The following is a 19,852-nucleotide window of genomic DNA, read 5'->3' as shown; positions in this document are numbered from 1 at the left end:
ATAATAGGATAGGCAGGTGTCATTTATTCACCAGAAACTCGAAAATCAAATCAATTTGGTAGGAAAAAAAATATTTTGCATGCTCAAATATAAATTTTACTTTTTTTTCAAAAAAAAAAAAATATAAATTTTACTTCTAATAAAATATTCTTTGAAAATTATTCACCTTATAAAATATATTTTTTTCTTTAAAAACACTACTCGTTCGAAATACATATAGTAATACTTTATAATCCTAGTCATCCCAATTATACATAGTAGTACCATGTAGTCATCCCTAATTTCATTTTTTATTCGATCGTCGTAGTCTATAATAAGAGAAAGTTCTATTGTGATTAAAAAATTAGCGGGAGTTGTAAAGAATCGGAAGAGAGAATCCCTCTGAGAAATAGGTTTTAGAGTCTGCCTTAATAATTAACGAGATTATAATCCGCTATTTGAAAGGATGGATATATATATATATATATTTTAGAAAATTAATTTTTATATTTGTGTTTTCTTTATAATCATATTTATATTTATAATTATATTTGTTTATAAATCTTAAACAAAAATTATTTTATCAATTTTATAAAAATAATAACAATTTAAAAATTGATTCGGCATACACTCGTTTTTTTATATTCATATGCATGTATATCTGTTTTTTTATAATCATATTTATCTATTCTAAATCTTGACCCACATTTTAAACACGGATAGAGTGTTGGTTTGTAATTTTGTGTTTTTGTTTCTTGTAAATATATCTGAATTTGATTACTGTTTGTTATTAACTTTCCAATCATAAATTTATGAATACAATTTAAATATTTATTTCAAAATATAAAATATACTGAATTTTTAAGTTTGTCAAAAATATATTGCAATACAAACTATAAATTATATATATAGTATGCTAAATTATAACCTTTTTCACACTGAAAATATATATATTAAAACAAGCAATATTACAGACCGGCAATTACAGTAATTCCGGCGGTCAAGAGCCGGCGGACTACACCTCAGTCCCCGAAAACATCAGCCCATAGATGGGAAATAAAGATTAAACATAACCAAACAGACAACCTTTGATACAAGAACCCTTAATGAACAAACCGATAATTCTAATAAGACTTAGAAATTATGGAGCTTTGCATGTGGTCATCAAGAGAATCTTTGAGAGTAATGATACGATGGATCCAAGTCTTGAAAAGTCCACCGACAAAAGATTCCTCCTATAGTGAATAGCACAGCCAGATAAGAACCAAAGCTTCATGAACCGGCAAGAGAACTGGAAGGTGTGGAAACGGTATTTCACCGTCATGAACCACCACAAGGAAGCTTGACGAAATGAACGATCTCGATCAGACCGAATAGTTGATGACAAGGAGCGAATACGCAACTCCAGATTCCACAGCTCAGAAAGAACCAAGCAAAGCAGAAGATCGAACCAGAGAAGCAACAAAGAGGACTCGAGACCAACATGCAGAGCAATCAACCAAAATCTCAAAGTAAAACAGAACACTAATCCAAAAGAGTTTTGAGAAGAGGGGACAATCGATGAGATCTATCCCAAGAACGCCAAAAGAGAGAATCAAATGAGAGACCGGCTCCGGTGCTAAGAAAGCCACCGAAGCCGACGAACACCGCCAGAGATCGAGATCAGAAGAAAACTAGAGAGAATGAGGAGGAAAAAGGAGAAAGAGAAGGTTATGTTATATCAAGTGATAGTATGCTAAATTATAACATGTACCATAAAAACTATAATTTATATAAGAGTTATACTATCATATTTGTAGTAGAATAGTCTAAACGGGTCCAACTATACAATTCCAGCGGTCATAATTTACTTATATATATATATATATATGAATTATAGGAAAAAATTGAAAAAAATTAAATTTTAATTCGATCATCATAGTCTGATAAAAATATAAGAGAAATTGCATTCAGTGATATTAATTAAAAATTGACTAAGTAACCAAAAACATATTCTCTCTCCCCCTTTCTCTTCTTATATCTTTCTACTATTTCTATAAAAAAAAATTTGTTTTTTTTTGTTATTTAACAAATAAACCTATAAAAGCACTATTAACGCTGTTGTTAATGGGGATGCTTATTATTTTTGTAATTAAAAAAGCAGGAAAGACAAAGAGAAGAAGAAGAAGAAAAAAGAAAAAGAAAAAGAAACGCTTGTTTAAGCGGCCTGAAACGTGGATTGTTTCAACTGTTTGCGGACCTTACCGATGTGTGACGGCACGCGATTGGTTCCTTTTTTAATTTTTTTTTTAAATTCAGATAAAACAAAACTAAAAACAAAATAAAAAAAATAAGCAACCCAAAAGGGTTGCTGGGTTAATGATTCTCTAAGAACATGTTTATCGCTGAACCCCAAATGGGGGTTCTTTCTTTTTCTTTTTTTTTTCTTTTTCATTTTTACCTGATTTTTGTAAAAAAAAAAAAAAAAAAATTAAACCAATTGTTGGCCGCCACTTTTTAGTGGGGCCCACATTCAAGAGAAAACTCAACAGGTTTCGTTTCTTCCTCAGACGACGTTTAGCTTGGGTTTTGACAATCTGGTGGGCCTCCTCACTCTCTCTTTCCTTAGGATACTGTCCAACATACCCGGATAAACATGGTCTAAGGCTCTATTGTGATTAAAAAAATTTGAAGTTGTAAAACAAATGGGAAGAGACTCCCTCTTAGAAGGAGGTTTAGAGTCAGCCTTCATAAATAATAAGAGAAGAAACGTTGTCGTTTTATGAGTTGATTAACAAATTATCAATCTTTTTCTCTCTAATATCTTATCCCGTTCCTCGACAAGCCCTAACTTATCATATCACAAGATGTCGCCTCCGCCTCGGAGCCGGATCACGGAGAATCAAGGGCAGGCGAATCAAGGTCGGCGTAGAGGATGGGATTCGTCATCGGAATCGGATGAGAAAGATAGGAGACGGAAGAAGACAAGATACACTGATTCTGATGAGAGCAGCGATGAATATGAGATTAGTGGTGATGAACAACACAACAAGTCAAAGATCAAGAGGCGGAATAAGCATGGATTTGATGAGGAAGATAGCAGAAGAAGAAGAAGTAAGAAGAAGATGAAAAGTAGTAGTAGAAAGAGGCGAGGAGGAGATACAAGGAAGAGGAGATACACCGATTCTGATGATGGTTCTCTCAAGGCAAAACTTGAAGAAAAGGTCAAGGAACCTCAGCTTGATCAAGAGGAATCGAACAAGAAAGCTTTAGCTCCTGAAGATGAAGAAGAAGATGCTGTGGTGGGTCCAATGCCTTTGCCTAAACCTGGAGGACACATCAGAAACTACCACGGTCGTGATTTAAGACCTGGTGAAGGAGACGCTATAGCACAGTATGTGCAGCAAGGGAAACGTATCCCACGTAGAGGAGAAGTTGGTCTTAACGCTGATGAGATTCAGAGGTTTGAGGATCTTGGGTACGTCATGAGTGGGAGTAGGCATCAAAGGATGAATGCCATTCGTATCAGAAAGGAGAACCAGGTTTATAGTGCTGAGGACAAACGGGCGCTGGCTATGTTTAACTATGAGGAGAAGGCCAAGCGTGAGGCTAAGGTCATGTCTGATCTTTCCAGGCTTGTGCAGCGCCATATGGGACAAGAGTTGGGTCCCAATCATGACCCTTTTGGTTCTGGAAAGACTGATGGACCTGATGACTGAATTGGTACGTATCTTACGCTTTCTTTCTTTTAGACTGCTCCTTATTGCATCATAGTTACTGTTTCTCCCGTTAATGAGTTTCATAGCTGATGCGTTGAAATATATAGACTTCAAGTATCTGCACTTGTTCCTGCTCAATTTGCTTGAGCTTCATTGATTATTATTTTTTTTTTTTTTTTTGAACAAGGGTCAAAGACCCTTGTTCAAGTATCTGCACTTATGATTGTGTGTTTATATGACTTTAGACTTTAGGGATTGCTTGTGTAACGTTTTATATGATCTCTGTCATTTAATGATTCTGATTTATACAAGTTTTATGGCTTTGTAACAGGGACATACAGAAGCTGCTGCTCCGCTCTGCTTTTGATGCTTCATCCTACTTCTTTCGCTCTCATCTATCTTTGGTTATGCTGTTTTGTCTAAAACTTGTCACACATACAGAAGCTGCTGCTCCCCTCTCATTTTATTTGCACTATATTTTATATATTAATATAATTTAGCGAAATAAAAATATCGAATAATTTTTTACATATACTGCAATTTAAATTTTCTGAAAATAAATTTCTTTCAAAACAGAAAATTGTTATTAATACAAATATCTTATTTTTTGCTCCCATATCTTATTAATACAAATATCTTTTTATGCTATATTATTTGTATAGAATAACACATATTTATAAAAAAAAATTCTTCCCTCACTCCTCTCTTTCCATTCTATTGTTTGTATATTATAGACAGTTCTACGATTGTCCTATCACTTCTCCTTCCCCAGACTTGTCATGTGTGGTTTATGTCATTTTGATGGAAGTTAACGTAACTGACAAACTCTATTTTTGCTCCCACATCACTAAGAGATGCATGTGTATTGTAGCAAGCAATATACAGTTAAAGCATTCTCAACTTTTAACCATGATGTACTTGTTCTGTATGGTTTTAGTGTTGATGTATTTGTATTTTCTAAATGGTTGAACTCTACATCTTAAAGAAGTGGACATACCCTTATATATTATATTTGTCTAGATCTCTCTCCCTCCCTCTCTCATTCCTTCCCTCCCTCTCTCATTCCTCCAACATCTCCAACTGTTATCTCATCATCTCCTCCCATCATTTATTTTTCTCCTTCATCTCTATGGTGATTTTTTGTCTTCTTCCACGGTTTTTTTATTCATTGCTACCTTATATACCAACAACAACGTCTCCTTTTCCGCTGCTTACAAATACATATTTTCTTTTGCTGCTGTCAATTACTAAAAATGATCAACAAAAACACACTTTACTATTTGTTGTTGTATTCTATAATTAACCTATAGAATAGAAATGCAACACAATATGTATTATATTTTAGTTATGTTATTACTAAGAATCAATTGTTTTATTCTACTTGTTTAATAAATATAGTACAGTATCATAATTCCGTTATAGATAAAACAGTTTCACGCGCAACGCAATATGTATAATTCTCTCCGTTCCTAAAAGATTCATGTTTTGGAAAAATATTTTGTTTCAAAAAGATGTATATTTTATGTTTTCTATGAAAAAATGCAAAATTAAAAAAAATGGTTTTATTGGATTACTATTGGTTAAAAGCTGTTGAAAATTGAAAACTACAGAAAACGATACATTTATTAGAGTGATTTAATGCGTTTTCTTAATATATGTGAAAACACTAAAAATCTATCTTTTAAAAACATGAAGAGTATATTTTAGTTATGTTATTACTAAGAACCAATTGTTCTATTCTACTTGTTTAATAAATATAGTATAGTATCATAATACCATTTTTATATAATTTTTAATTAATTTATACAAGTTGATTTAATATGTTTTATCCAAAAGAAATAGAGAAAAATCTATCTTCGATTATAATTTTAAATATATACATACCTATTCTTTTCTTAAATATGATTTAAAATAAATAATTTTATTTTATCTTAGTTAAATATTCAATTAAATCAAAATTTAGATTAAAACCTGATAAGAAAATAATAAATTTAGAATATTATTTTATACATAATTTCAATTTAAAGTTTTAATTACCTCATATGGTGCAGAAAAACATCTAGTTCTGGTTATTTGCACAGAAGATAAAATTTTCAAATTCAAGAAAAATAAATCAACATAACTATAAAGCTTAAGTCAGTGATATTTTTGATTAGGGTTTTTTATTTGCCAACGACTAAGGTTATTTACAGTCGCAAGATAATAAATAACTACGGCAACTTTAGCTGACAAATTAGTTAATAAAAAACACTGAAGTGGGAGATATGTTTTGATGAAAGAAATCATAAACTATCATTTTAATAGTTACGTATATCTAAAAATAAATTACGTAAAACAATTTAAGAAGTCAGCATGTCGTGCTGGATTACCTTATTTACTATAGAAACTCTTCTGTTTCTTGTATAATACATGAACTGATGAAAGAATCCTCTAGCTTTTTTTTTTTTTTTTGTAAACGAAAAGAGTTAAACCCGGGTCAATGATGACACAAACCTAATCCCCGGATGGAGGTACAGCCCACGGATAGACCCTCTCCTAGACATTCAAATGAGTCGAAAGCAATAATTCATATCCGTGTGGCCGGTGGGATTTGAACCCGGGTTCACTTTACTGGGTTTCTCAATTCCCTCTAGCTTTTTCTTTACAAAGAATTAAAGTACTGCAACAGATAGGATTTGAATCTGCATATGATAACGTAACATGGTGCTTACTAATAGAAAATACATTAATTAAACCAGAGATCAGGCTTTCAACTTTTATATCTATTATTACCCCCTTTATATCCGATCATACCTTAATTTTGTTACAAAAAAAAAGATCTATTACAATATTTTCCACAGATTTTATTTGAAAAAAAAAGAACAAAGATCAGTTATATCTCGAGGTTAAAGTTGCTTCCCCAATTTAATCCCATAGAAAAAGTTAAACCTAGATCTCTTAAAAGCTTTAAGATAATTTACTATGATAGTTACCCAACACCTACACACAAAGAATCTGTTCTCTCTCAGTCACATCATTCTTTTCCTCATCTTCACTCCACAAAGCACCTGCATTTGTATATTATATGTTTCATTGATTCTTCATGAAGCTTTCTTTACCCTTACTTGCATCACAAGTAAAGCTAAGAAACGAACATGACCCATCGCCTTCACGAACCACCAACTCTCGAATCACCTGCGCCGTCTCTTCACTTTTCCCTCCATGCTCATACCCAAAACCGGCCTGAAGATTTTCATAACTGAACCGGTTTAGGTTTACGAGATTCTTAGGTTTAGTTTCGGTCGATCCTCCACATTGCCTAGGCTGTGTTTGGTAGAAGACTTTAGAGAGGACTGGTTCGCCGTCTTTTTCGTCCTCACTATGGCCTAAGTGATACTGATGCATCACCCAGTTCGTCTTTTCGGGCTTCTTCTGGCGACCGTAGTTCGTGTAGAGCACAAGGATCTTCTTGAAACCAGCTTCTCCTGACTGAGACAAAACGGGTCGGGTCTTTCCCGTTTTGTGCCACCGTGTCTCGTGGCCTTCCTCGTCTGTGCTCACTTTTCTACGCTTTCGTGTTCCCGTCGTGTAAGCCTTTGACGGGCGGTGGAAAAAGTGTCGTACTTGCCCATCTTTGCTTACTCCTACTTGGACAAGATTGACATAAGTTAAGCATATGTTAACCACTTTAATAATAGAACAAAATTGGAGACTGTGTTATATCTTGTCACCAATCACATTACTTTACTAGATTTGATCATTTGTTTTTGAGATAAATTAATAAGTGAAGCACAACAAAATAATATTATCATCAAAATCTATAAGAAAGATTACCGTTGAGAAAATATCTGTTTCTGCAATTTTCTTTTCCACAAAATAAAGCCCTAATACAAATGGGTAATGGGTAAACCCAAAAGTACTTCTTTTTGTAAATTGTAATCTTGATAAATGAATATGGCGAGTTAATTGCATTAATTTAATTTTCTCTAATCAGTATTCTTTCAACTATATATGTTATGTATTTTGATATATTACAAAGAGAGGGTTTTACCAGGAAGTTTCTCAGGATGCGTATAGCAAATTCCATTCTCTCCTTCAAGTGTCGGTATAAATTCATCGATCAACGGATGAAGCTTCCGCTTATCGGATGATACCTTCGCCTCCAAATGCATAAGGATCTCTTTATCCGACGGGTCAAATTTGACTCCAGCCGGTAAACTTGGTAAATCTTTGATGCTGCCAACCTTAAATTCATATATTTACATTAATATGTGTCAAACCAAAGTATAGGATATATGTATAATTTATATTGACTAGGGAGTTTTTTAGAGGTGAACCAATGGTTTATATACATAACCTGGTCGTCTTGTTGATGCATCTTATGTCCACAAGAAGAACAAGTCATGATGGGAGATTCAACGATAGTCTTTGAATCTGGACGGCTCGTAACACATGATTGAGATTGGTCTTTGAGTTGAATCGATGGATGATCAGTGTTGGATGCTCTTTCAAGATTGAGGTCGTAGTTTTCATCTGAACCATCACACCAGCTCATCTTTTACTGATCCCTCTCTCTCTCTCTCTCTCTCTCTCTCTCTCTCTCTCTCTCTCTCTCTCTCTCTCTCTCTCTCTCTCTCTCTCTCTCTCTCTACAATATATTACCCACCAAAATCTAAACCTAATTAAAATCAGAACTATCAAAAGATAAAGTCGAGAGAGGGAGGGAGGGAGAGAAGCTAAAGATGAGGAGGTGATATAGAAAGAGGGGCAAGTGATTGTTAAGTTTTTCTCCAAAGATTTAAACATATTAAACTAAGTAGAATGGTTTTTAAAATAATATGTGGAGAGGTTGCTTGAACGTCACGTTTGTTAATGGTGTATGTATATACGTTTGCAACAAATAATTATTAAATGCAATTTTCTAAATTTTGATAATGACTATTGTTGACCTTTTTTTTTTCTTTTTCTAGTTTCCACAGTTTAATTAACGTATTATTTGCCTATTGGTGCAAAACAATTAAATGTGTCATCCAGCTACAATTAGGAAGAAAAAACTTGTGCAAGAAAATCTTAAATCCAATCAGGGTATAGTGATGACAATCAGAGTATATAGTTCACAAACATGTACAAAAGAGAGAAAGTAATATCTTCGCATACAAGAAAGGTAATGAGATGGAGTGTCGTTATTGAAACCTGTTTTCTTTTTCTAACTATTTTAGTTTTTGTCAGTTTTTATATTTTGTATTCACAAAGATACCATTCGCCACAATATAACACGATTAATCCTTTTAAAATAAAAAGAAAAACCATCCAAGAACAAACTCCTGTGAATTATGCAATGGCTAAACGTTATAAGTTGCCCTTAGAAGATCAATATTGGCACGTGTGTATATTGTAGAATTCATTTATAAAGTAATCTAAAGTTAAAAAGAAATGTTGGATTCTAGACTCCTGTAGACTATTTACAGTTTTACTTGTATGTTGGACCTACTTGGTGTAGCAGAAACAAGACCATAGCTTCACGCACAGAACAAACTCTCGTGTTTAGCAAGTAACCTACACCCAAAATTCTCATTGTTTGCTTCTTGACAGCAGACACCTCACCAAAAGTTATAGATAAAATCATTATTGGTTTATGGTATCCCAAATACTTGATTTCTTACTTTAAATTAAATTTGTAAGATATATAAATCCTCAGAGTGGCCGTATTATACCATCCATAAAAGATGGTTTAAGGAGTAAAATATTGAAAAAATGCAAAGCTTATTCGGCATGAAACTTAAGAATCTCAGATGAGAAAAGTACATGAAAATAAAAGAAACGAAACAGAAGAAACAACATATATAAGCTTACTGGAACGCTTTATTATAAACTTTTTTTTTCTTTTTGCTTTATTATAAACTTCATAAATATAGTTCTTTTGCCTTGCTTGAAAATTTATAATTAAATATAATGTTTGGTATCAGAGTAGCAAAGTTTACATATATAAAATCAAAAACACCAAAAGTAGTAAACTACCGGTTTAATTTTTTTTTTCTTTGTTCCGTTTTTCTTTCTTCTCTTCTCCAAACTTTTAAGAAAGAGAAATTTGGTTGTTTTTTCTGTTTCTGTTTTTTTTTTGTTTTTGTTTTTTATTCATTTTTCAACTTTCTTCAGATTTTATTTATTTTTAGCTTTTACATATTCTTTTTCGAAATAGTCTTTTCTTTAGAGTTTCAAGCTTCGACTTCATGAAGGATGCAAAATCTGGTGGCCGTAAGGGAATTTCTTCGTCTTGATCATATACTCTAATGTTTTTTTTTTTAATCAGGATATTCTAGATCTATGAAAAATTCCAGACTAATCTTTAAGGATAAGTACACTCTACATATATATTTTTTCTCTGGATAAACAAATGAACGTAAATATGAACTCATATTCGTGTTGGTATTCATGAATAGTGTAATATTGTTTTGTATAATAAGTGAATCTGAAATATCTTAGCATCTCGAACTCATCCCTTATCACTTGACCACATTATGCTGGATATACTCTAATGTTTTAGCTCCTTCAATCGTCTGACCACTCAGCTTCTAAACAATCTTATGTCCAACGGTTAGACACAATGCTGAAATATATGGAGAGAAAACAAATGTTTGTTTTGGGAATATTATAAGAGATTCATTTGTAAGAAAGTGAAGAAATTATCTGATTAGGGGGGGTTATTGGTAAAAGAATTTTAGAGAAGTTATTAAATTTTAAGATTCCATTATTATTGGTTTTTGAATTTTTAAAATCTAAATAGAATTTATTGTTATTAGGGCAATGACTTTTAAATTCCACTCAAAATCTTTTGTTATTGGAAAATTTTAGTTTTTATTAATTTTGAGATTCTATTAAAATCTATTGTTATTGGGATGTAAATTTTCTTTGTTTTAATTCATAAAACTAAACTTTGACAATATCATCTATAGCCATAAGATTTTTGAAATCAATGTAATAAAGTACACTCACATACAAAAACATATAAAATTGAAGAATGAAATAATACAAATCATAACTTTAACATAATACAAATCACAATTTAAAAGAATAGAAAATAACTATTAAAAATTAACAGAAGTAAAAAAAATAGTTTTATTAAACCGTATTTAATATTTTAAAAAGAATTGAGAAAAAAACAATTTGAAAAAAAAATCGAAACCTTTTATATAAAAATTTAAAATTTTAAAAAATATATTTCAAAATTATAAAAAAAATATTTATGATTTATTATTTATTATTTATATATTAAAGAGATATAAGCATTTTGCCTCTTTAATGATTGAAATGATTCTTTTTCACTTTTTCCTACCACCATTAATTTCTTACCTTAACAGTTTAACAATCAATAGAATTTTATACACAAATTATGAAATCTATGTGTAAAATTTATTAAATCTAGTTAATTTGTAAAATCCTTTCAATTATTAGAATCATCAAAGTCCACAAAAATTCATGTTCCAATAATCCCCTACGTAGGACTGGGCGTTCGGGTACCCATTCGGGTTTCGGTTCAGTCCATTCGGGTTTCGGGTTTTCGGGGTCAAAGATTTCAGCCCCATTCGGATATTTCTAAATTTCGGTTCGGGTTCGGTTCGGATCTTTGCGGGTTCGGTTCGGGTTCGAATAACCCATTTAAAATGTTTTTAAATTTTCAAAATTCATTATATACTTTAAATTTTCAAAATCTATAAGAAAGATAATATATTACATATAAATTTTCATAACATATATGTCAAAATACCTTAATTTAACATATAAATTAGTTTTCTTTGAATATTTGGATAAAGAAGCAATAGATATTTAACTATTTTGATGTTTTCAGTATACTTTAGCTATTTTAAACATTTACTTTTGACTATTTGCATATATTTTTCGAGTATTTTGGAAAACTTAAAGGTATCTTATATATTTTTAATATTTTTAATATACATTATATATAAAAATAATGTATATATTTAAGTATATAAATTTATTTCGGATACATTCGGGTACCCAAAATATTTCGGTTCGGATCGGGTTCGGTTTCGGTTCTTTAAATACCGAAATTTTGAACCCGTTCGGATATTTAATCAAAACCCGAACCGAAAAAGAGACGCTTGCCCAAACCTCATTTTAACCAATATGCTAAAACCTCCATTACTTTTGTACCGGGCCTTTGACTAGTTATAGTTGATGCGTAAGAAATGTTAAAATGTAGAAAAATAACCATGTGGGATCCTATAGGCCCATTGAAAAGCCTAATGGCCCAAGGTGTGAGTGTGTACCGTATGCCTGTGGGTCACCATACTCAATTACTCATGTCTGTGATCATTTCGCAATCCTACCTTATCTTTTGGAGTCTGGTCCCTACTATGCTTTCCATTTTTTTATATTTTTTTCTTATAAATTATTTAAAATCTCCACAAACTACATGCCTTTCTCTTACTCGACAACCTGTAGCAAAGACAATATCAAATTTATTAGAATGAGAGAAGTAGCCTAGCTTTGTTACAATAAGTTGTTTAGTTACATAAAATTTCACAAGGATAAAATGAAAGACTGATACTTGTAAAAACACAAATGATGTAGAAATCTATAATTGAATTTCATCATGCAGCAGACAAATAACAAAAAGAAAATGCAGAAGAGAGAGAGAAAGAAAACAAAAATGAGAAATGATTTAGAAAGGGAAGCGAGTGAAAGAGACAGAGAGACAAGGCAAAGATGAAGGCGAGGTGTCAGTGTCCCTTATTGAATGATACTCTCTACCAATGTGGACTTCAATGCCTATTATCCACTTCTAATTACCTCACCCAACAACAGCTGATTTTAAATTCTTTACTTAACAATTTATGTAGTTTTAGATTACATTTGTGTACGTAAGTAGGTAACTTCTCCACTTAGATAAAGCACATGTAATGGTAAGATGTCAATGTTCTTGGTTTGTTTTGTACTCGACAATAGAAGTTACCTTTTAACAGAAAAAGTCATCATTAAGAATACTCATTGCAGTTAGGAAGTTAAACGTCCCTAACGACCTTCTTTTGATTTAGATGACTTAACTACTTTTTAATAGTCTAAACTACACCTTGTATATGGAAATATACTTGTGGAAGATAAAGTCATCGCGCTTAAAGAGACGAACATCAATATTTGTTTTACATTTGTTTTTGAAGAAAGTGATTCGTAAACGCTATGTTGTTTGTATTTATATATTATTGGGATACCAAAACATCAAACCAATCAGTCATCTTATAAGCCAGATCTTATTACCTCTGATGCCTATGTACGAAGAGTAAGTAAAGGAAATATAAATAACAGAATCTGAAATTTGAAAAAGTTCGAGAAATTTAAGACCCATGTGAATCTACAGTCACGTACTGTTAACACACACGAGCCTCCAATAGTTCACTAAAAATGAGAGAGCCCACGCTTTAAAGATGGATACATCAGACATGTTCCTTCAAGAACCTAGAACCTGTGTACCCATAAATGGAAACTATTTTAAATGCATGTTAACACCAGAAGCTGGCATTTTCATTTGCATTTACGCAGTAAAAGAAAAAGAAAAAAAACGCTTACAAACCAGAGTCACTGCTAATAGCTTTACAGTGGAAGCTGAAACACAAATTCCTGATTTAGGAACATTTTATATATCTATATGATAAAACGTAACATTCACTGATACCCTCTTCTACACCAAAACCCTTACAAATAAAAATGGGAGGAGAATCTTGATTAAATGCCCTCATTCACAGCTTCAAGCACCAAAAATTTGAGTGGTTTTGGGGAAAAAACAAAAAGTAAACTTGGTTGTGTCTCAAGCTACACTTCCCTGGTCTGAGGCATCTTCATTGTAGTAAGGTGTTAACTTTCCATCCTTAGTCTTGTTATGGCTCACGTCGTCTCCACCGCCAATTTCTTGCAACATCTTAACCACACGTCTCATGGAAGGTCGGTTTATGGGCAAAGGACTCGTGCAGAGAAGCCCAATGTTGAGGATTTTGCTTATCTCTTCTTTGAAACAAGAGTCAAGTTTCGGGTCTATCACATGCTCCACGCCTTTCTGGTCCAATGTCGAGCAGACCCATTTCACCAAATCTTTCTCCCCCAGTTCCGGAGCAACCGGGCGTTTCCTAGTCACTATCTCAAGTATCACTACCCCGAAACTGTAGATGTCACTCTTCTCATTCACACGGAGCGTGTATGCGTATTCTGCAAGTAGTTTGAAACAAACAAGATTAAAAATCTTACAAATCCATTAATAAACAAGTGTGAACGTTGTGGAGCCATCCATGATTCAGACATGTCTCAATGGACAGTGAATGCACATTTAAGTCTCTCAACTACTATTCATGCAACATGTACTACTAATTAATCAACCACAATAAAGTTAGTCTAACCTGGTGCAATATAACCGCATGAGCCAGCGATCCCTGACATGGACTTGGGAGCTTTTCCGGTCAAGTCAACGACTTTAGCCACTCCAAAATCAGCAACTCTTGCACCATAGTCTCCATCGATCAAAATGTTGTTGGACTTAACATCTCTATGCACAATTGGAGGCACACAATCATGGTGAAGATACGAAAGCCCCTCGGCCGCGTCTAAGATGATCTTAAACCTCGTTGGCCATCCCAACGTTCCTCCTTTGCTGCTGTGAATCAAATCTCCCAAGCTACCGTTAGGCATGTACTCATAAACCAATAGCTTGCAATCTCTCGTGGTGCAGCAACACCATAGCTTCACAATGTTCTTATGCCTGATCTTACCCAATGTCTCGACTTCAGCCTCAAAGGCCTCGTCTTTGACTCCACGTCGTCTCTCGCCTTTCTCTAGATCAGTGTCTCCTGTTTCTTTATTAACTGATCCTCCTGTCCATAAACGTTTAACCGCAACGGTTTCTCCGTTTGTGAGTACAACCTTGTAGACTTTACCCGAAGCTCCAGCTCCAATCACATTGTCTTCATCCAAGCTTTCGAGAATCTCGTGCTCGCTGAATCCGAGTTTGTGGAACGACATAAGCGTCCACTTTGATCTCTCCACAGCTCTTGCTTTCTTGAAAGTCTTGTACTTGAAGTAGAACCAAGCAAGTCCCCCAACAAACACCATAACCGCAAGTACGAAAATCGATCTGAGAAGCCATACGTAGCCTCTGTTCTTAGCTTCATCCTCAGAGCCACATAGTCCCTTTATGTCCCCGCACAGTCCCGGGTTCCCGAGGAAGCTCTTCTTGTACATCTCCTTGGCTAAAGAAGGCGGTAGGTCACCGGTTAACCGGTTATACGACAGATTCAGCTGGTTTAGCTTCAAACTCTGCAATGAAACCGGGATGTTTCCGGAGAAAAGGTTACCGGAAAGATCAAGATAGTTCAAGACTGACAAATTCCCGATTTCGACCGGGATTTGACCGGAGAACCGGTTACCGGCTAAGTTCAACTCGTTTAGCTTCTTCCACGACTTGATTTTAGGAGACAACTCCCCAGTAAACCGGTTACCGTGAAGATCAAGAGTACCCAACTCACCTAGATTCATCAAGCTATCAGGCAGCGAGCCACTGAACTTGTTTCCACTCGCCGACAACTGATTAAGGTTGTCCAAAGACCCAATCTCCTCGGGCAGAGATCCGGTGAACTCGTTGTTGGTAAGTATCAACAGCGAGAGATTCGACGCGCCTCCGATACTCTTCGAAACTTCACCGGAGAAGGAGTTGTTCGTGAGCTCAAGCAAGTTAACGTGAGGCAACCCCCAGAGACCGGCGGGAACCTGACCGGAAAACCGGTTATACGGTAACCGGACACGCGTCAAGCTACGACAATCTCCAAGCCCCTCAGGTAAAGGACCCGAGAGGGAGTTGCGGATAACCAGAAGCTCCTCAAGCTCCCCTTTCCCGCAGAGCTCCGGCGGCAACTCGCCGGAGAATCCGTTATCCGACAAATCGAGCCGTTTCAACGGCGAGTTACGGCCGAGTTCTCTCGGCAACTCGCCGGAGAGGCGGTTTCCGAAGACCATGAGCTCGTACAAGTTGGGAGACGAGGCGATGCTCGCCGGAAGCTCGCCTTCGAGGTCGTTCTCGTAGAGGTTCAAACTCTCAAGCGCCACGCGGCAGAGCTCGTCCGGTATAGACCCGGTTAACCGGTTCATCGACGCGTCGAAAAGCCTCAAAGACTTCAGCTCCCCTAGCTCACGCGGGATCTCTCCCGCGAGGGAGTTGTTGTAGAGCTCGATCTGCACGACGCTCGCCAGCCCGGCTAACGAACTCGGGATGGGGCCCGCGAGGTCGTTGAGGGCGAGGTCTAAGTCAACGAGTGCAGTGAGTCGACCCAGCGAGTCGGGTATCTCCCCGAGTAAGTTACATTCCGTGAGCCAGAGGATCTCGAGGTTCGTTAAGTTCCCGAGCTCCGGCGGGATCCGACCCGGAGTAAACGGGTTGTAGGATAAGTTCAGCGTCTTGAGCGTCGTGATGTTTCCGAGGAACGGAGGGATTGTTCCGTCGAGGAGATTGTTGACGAGGGAGAGGACCTCGAGGTTCTCGAACCGGGCGAAACTCGCCGGAATGTCGCCGGAGAAGTTGTTTCCGGTCAAGTCGAGGGAGGTGAGGAAGGGGAGATTTGAGAGCGTGTAGGGGAGCTCGCCGGTGAGGAGGTTCTGGGAGAGGTCTAGGGTCTGGAGACTCTTGCAGGCTCCGATGTCGAGGGGGAGCGTGGAGTTGATGTCGTTGTCGTACAAGGAGAGGTCCGAGAGTTTGGAGAGGCGGCAGATGACGGAGGGGAAAGGTCCGGAGAGTCTGGCGCCGGAGAGGTCGATGGAAGTGACGGATGTGAAATCTCCGCCGCAGTAGACGCCGGACCACCGGCAAGGCGAGTCGTCTTGGGGGTTCCAGGAGGCGAGGGAGGAGAGTGGGTCGTCGAGAGAGTGTTTGACTTGTTGGAGGATGAAGCCTTCTTGGTTTAGGGAGAGAACGGTGGGGAGAGTCAGGAAGAGAAAGAGAAGATGCATGTTTTTTTTTTTGGTTCTGTCTGAACGGCGATGAGATGAGAGAGTGGATGAGAGAGATGGAGAGAGTGTTCAAGGAAGTGAGAATATAATAAGAAGTCTGGAAAGCTTTTGACCGCTGACATGCTTATTGTTTCTAGTATCATTGAGTTTATACACAAATGTTTTTAATTCGGCTGCAGTTATTACTAATATGTATGTCCAGTTTTTCAACGTAAATTATAACTATTGTCTGTTTTAAAATTTATTACTGATCGTAAAAGAGAATGTTGTAAATAATGATATCTATAGTCTTATGGGAACATTCATCATTTATACTGTACTTTATTATTTTCCAAATTCTTTTCTCTCGTTTTTTTTTGTCAACTCTCTCGTTTTTATTAGTTCAAAAATCTTTATAGATTATTTTTTTTTTTAACTTCAATTTTATTAATTTAAACTGAATGTATATGATCAGCATGTAACAAAGAGTTCAAATACAATGGAACGTAGTAATGAAAATTAAAATTCTCTCCATCCTTCAATCTCTTTGCCAAGCAGTCTGCTGCTTTGTTTGCATTCCTACTTGTCCACAGGAACTTTATGTCAAGAAATCGATTTCCCCATGCCAGAATATCTCTTTTCCAGTTATAATATGCAAAGTGAAGTCTCTTATCTGTAATAATGTCAATTGCCTTTTGACAATCACTCTCTATAATAATCTTCCTATGTCCCAGACTCCAGCAGTGTTGTAAAGTCATTAAAATAGCCTGCAACTCACATTCCAAAGGATCATGATTTCGTTTACCTCGAGCTTGAGCAGAACCTTTGTATACTCCATTTTCATCTCTTAAGATCCAGCCAGCCGAATATTGATTTCTTTGAGGGTAGAAACTACCATCCGTATTGCATTTTATCCATCCAATCCCAGGCCTTTTCCAGTACTGCTGTTGAGAAGTTTGATATCGAGTTCGCCTTACAATTTGTTCAGTTACATTATTATCCACCTGTTTCCATTCTTTTGCATCCTCCTTTGCATATCGCAATAATCTTCTCCAATGAATCTCTTTTCTCTGGAAAACTAAAGTGTTTCGACTTTTCCATAGTCTCCATAGTAACCAGATAGGTAGATCTTGTAAATGTGATAGACGAGTAGATAGAGAAGTCTGCAGACATGCTTCTAGTTTATCCTCAATAGTAGAAGTCGGATTATTGATGATAAGATTTGAGACTCCAGATGCTCTCCATATCTGTTTCGCATACGAACACTCAAAAAATATATGGTCCTCTGTTTCTATTGCCGAACAACATCTTCTGCACTGATCATTTGTTATTACATGCCGTCTCTTCAAATTGCTTCCTGTTGCTAAACTCTTGGTTGAAAGTCTCCAAAGGAAATGATGAATCTTCGCGGGAACTTTTGTTTTCCAAATCCTCTGTTTGAGCATTATAGAACCATACGTTGGTGTAGTTGGAGTATCAGTTGGAAGATGGGAGCCTAGCCAATAACCTGATTTTACAGTATATATTCCATCTTCATTATAATGCCACCCTAATAAATCTTGATTTGCCGTAGGACTTATCTTCAATGCAAGTATCTTACAAACATCTTCCTCTTCTATGACATCACGTAGCTTTTGTTCATTCCATCTACCTGTAGTAGCATCAATATAGAGGTTAACTTTCTCCTCCATTTGAACTTCTCCAATGGCTCTTGGTGGTCTCGGTGGGTGATCTGGAATCCATGCATCTGTCCACATGTTAATAAGTGATCCATTGCCAACTATATATCTCATCCCTTTAGTAAGCAAATCTCTTCCATGTAGTATTGACTTCCAAGCATAAGAAGCTTTTGTCTTTAACTTGGCAGTCAATATATCACCCTCTGGAAAGTATCTAGCTTTCAGTATACGAGCCATTAAACATTGAGGATGCTGCAGAATACGCCAGACTTGCTTGCTCAGTAAAGCTTGATTAAATATCTCAAGATCTTTAAAACCAAGACCTCCTTCTCTCTTTGGTACACTTATTCTATCCCAAGAATACCAGTGTAAACCCTTTGCTTCTCCAGCTCCCCACCAGAATTTTGATAATACAGCATTTATCTGAGCACATATCTCTTTTGGCAATCTGAAAATATTCATTGAGAATATTGGCATTGCCACTGCAATAGCTTTGAGGAGGATCTCCTTCCCACCATGTGATAAATGTCTCTGTTTCCAACTCTGTGTCACTGACTTAACCTTGTCAACAATGTAGTCAAACATTTCACTCTTCTTCATTCCCACTTGCTCTGGTAGTCCCAAAATATCTTTATAGATTAATACTCAACAAAAGTAACTAATTATATATCTTTTTATTTAAACAATAATTAAGGAGGGTGTATTCAACTAAGAGTTTTAAGTGATTTGTATTAAAATGATAAATCCACTGTTATTCAAACGTGGATTTTAAAAAACACTTTAAAATCCAGTGTTATTGAACTTGACATTTTATAAAACAGTCTGAAATCTAGTGTTATTGAACAAAATTTAAGTTGGAGATTTTAGAGTCCTTTAAGTATTTTTAGAGTGTTTGAGAAGAGTTCCTTAGTTATAAAAATAAAAATCCAAATCTCACTGTTTTAGATGAGATTTAAGAGTGTTTTAACAAAGTCACACCAAATTCTCTAATTCTCCTGCAATCATCTCAAAACTCATTAAAAATCAAATCACTTCAAATTTCAGATTTAATACACCCCCTAATTGTAGTTAAAAACAACCGTGGAAGAGTCAATCTCAGAAGTGATTTTTTTTATGTAAATCAGTAGTGCTTGTTTTAAAGACCATGGAGTGGAGAGTGTCGGGATCGAACTAAGAGGACTTTTCCTTTTTTCTTTTGAATGAAAAACTAAGAGGGTTGGTTTCTATAGTCGTGTACACCCTCTCTTCCTAAATATAAATATAAGATGTTTAGGTTAAAATACACATATTAAGACAAAATCACTTTTTGTCTAGAAAATAGAGTTAAAACTATAAATTAATGATAGTCAACCCAATAATAAAATAGATTGTTAAATATGATTGGTCACACAATTTTTAATAAAATAAAAATTACCTAGAAAAAAAAACATATTATATATTGGAACATCAAATTTTTTTAGAACAACCTCCATTTAGGAACAGAGGGAGTAACACCTAGATTTTGCACTAATTGTACTTCTATCCAAAAAATCAAAA

At 35.4% G+C, this 19,852-nt stretch overlaps 3 protein-coding genes across 3 annotated transcripts; 1 reads left to right on the top strand and 2 right to left on the bottom strand.

The window, feature by feature from the left end:
* Positions 1-2,742: 2,742 nt before the first annotated feature.
* LOC108851702 (uncharacterized) lies at positions 2,743-4,207 on the top strand. The gene is made up of 2 exons (XM_018625165.2): positions 2,743-3,681; positions 4,009-4,207. Exon 1 carries the CDS (start codon positions 2,826-2,828, stop codon positions 3,675-3,677), a length of 852 nt encoding a protein of 283 aa, XP_018480667.1. The 5' UTR covers positions 2,743-2,825; the 3' UTR covers positions 3,678-3,681; positions 4,009-4,207.
* Positions 4,208-6,420: 2,213 nt separating this feature from the next.
* On the bottom strand, positions 6,421-8,427 carry LOC108829614 (NAC domain-containing protein 10). Its single transcript, XM_018603260.2, has 3 exons — positions 8,014-8,427; positions 7,708-7,900; positions 6,421-7,300 (listed from the first exon to the last, which is right to left on the bottom strand). The coding sequence occupies exons 1-3, from the start codon at positions 8,209-8,211 to the stop codon at positions 6,747-6,749; spliced, it is 945 nt and encodes a 314-aa protein (XP_018458762.1). The 5' UTR covers positions 8,212-8,427; the 3' UTR covers positions 6,421-6,746.
* Positions 8,428-13,278: 4,851 nt separating this feature from the next.
* Positions 13,279-16,893, bottom strand: LOC108809990 (receptor-like protein kinase HSL1). Its single transcript, XM_018582123.2, has 2 exons — positions 14,063-16,893; positions 13,279-13,874 (listed from the first exon to the last, which is right to left on the bottom strand). Exons 1-2 carry the CDS (start codon positions 16,656-16,658, stop codon positions 13,480-13,482), a joined length of 2,991 nt encoding a protein of 996 aa, XP_018437625.1. The 5' UTR covers positions 16,659-16,893; the 3' UTR covers positions 13,279-13,479.
* Positions 16,894-19,852: the final 2,959 nt, after the last annotated feature.

The sequence above is a fragment of the Raphanus sativus genome, chromosome 1 (assembly GCF_000801105.2).
Source record: "Raphanus sativus cultivar WK10039 chromosome 1, ASM80110v3, whole genome shotgun sequence".
NCBI lineage: Eukaryota > Viridiplantae > Streptophyta > Magnoliopsida > Brassicales > Brassicaceae > Raphanus > Raphanus sativus.
This window is presented reverse-complemented; position numbering and strand designations above follow the sequence as displayed.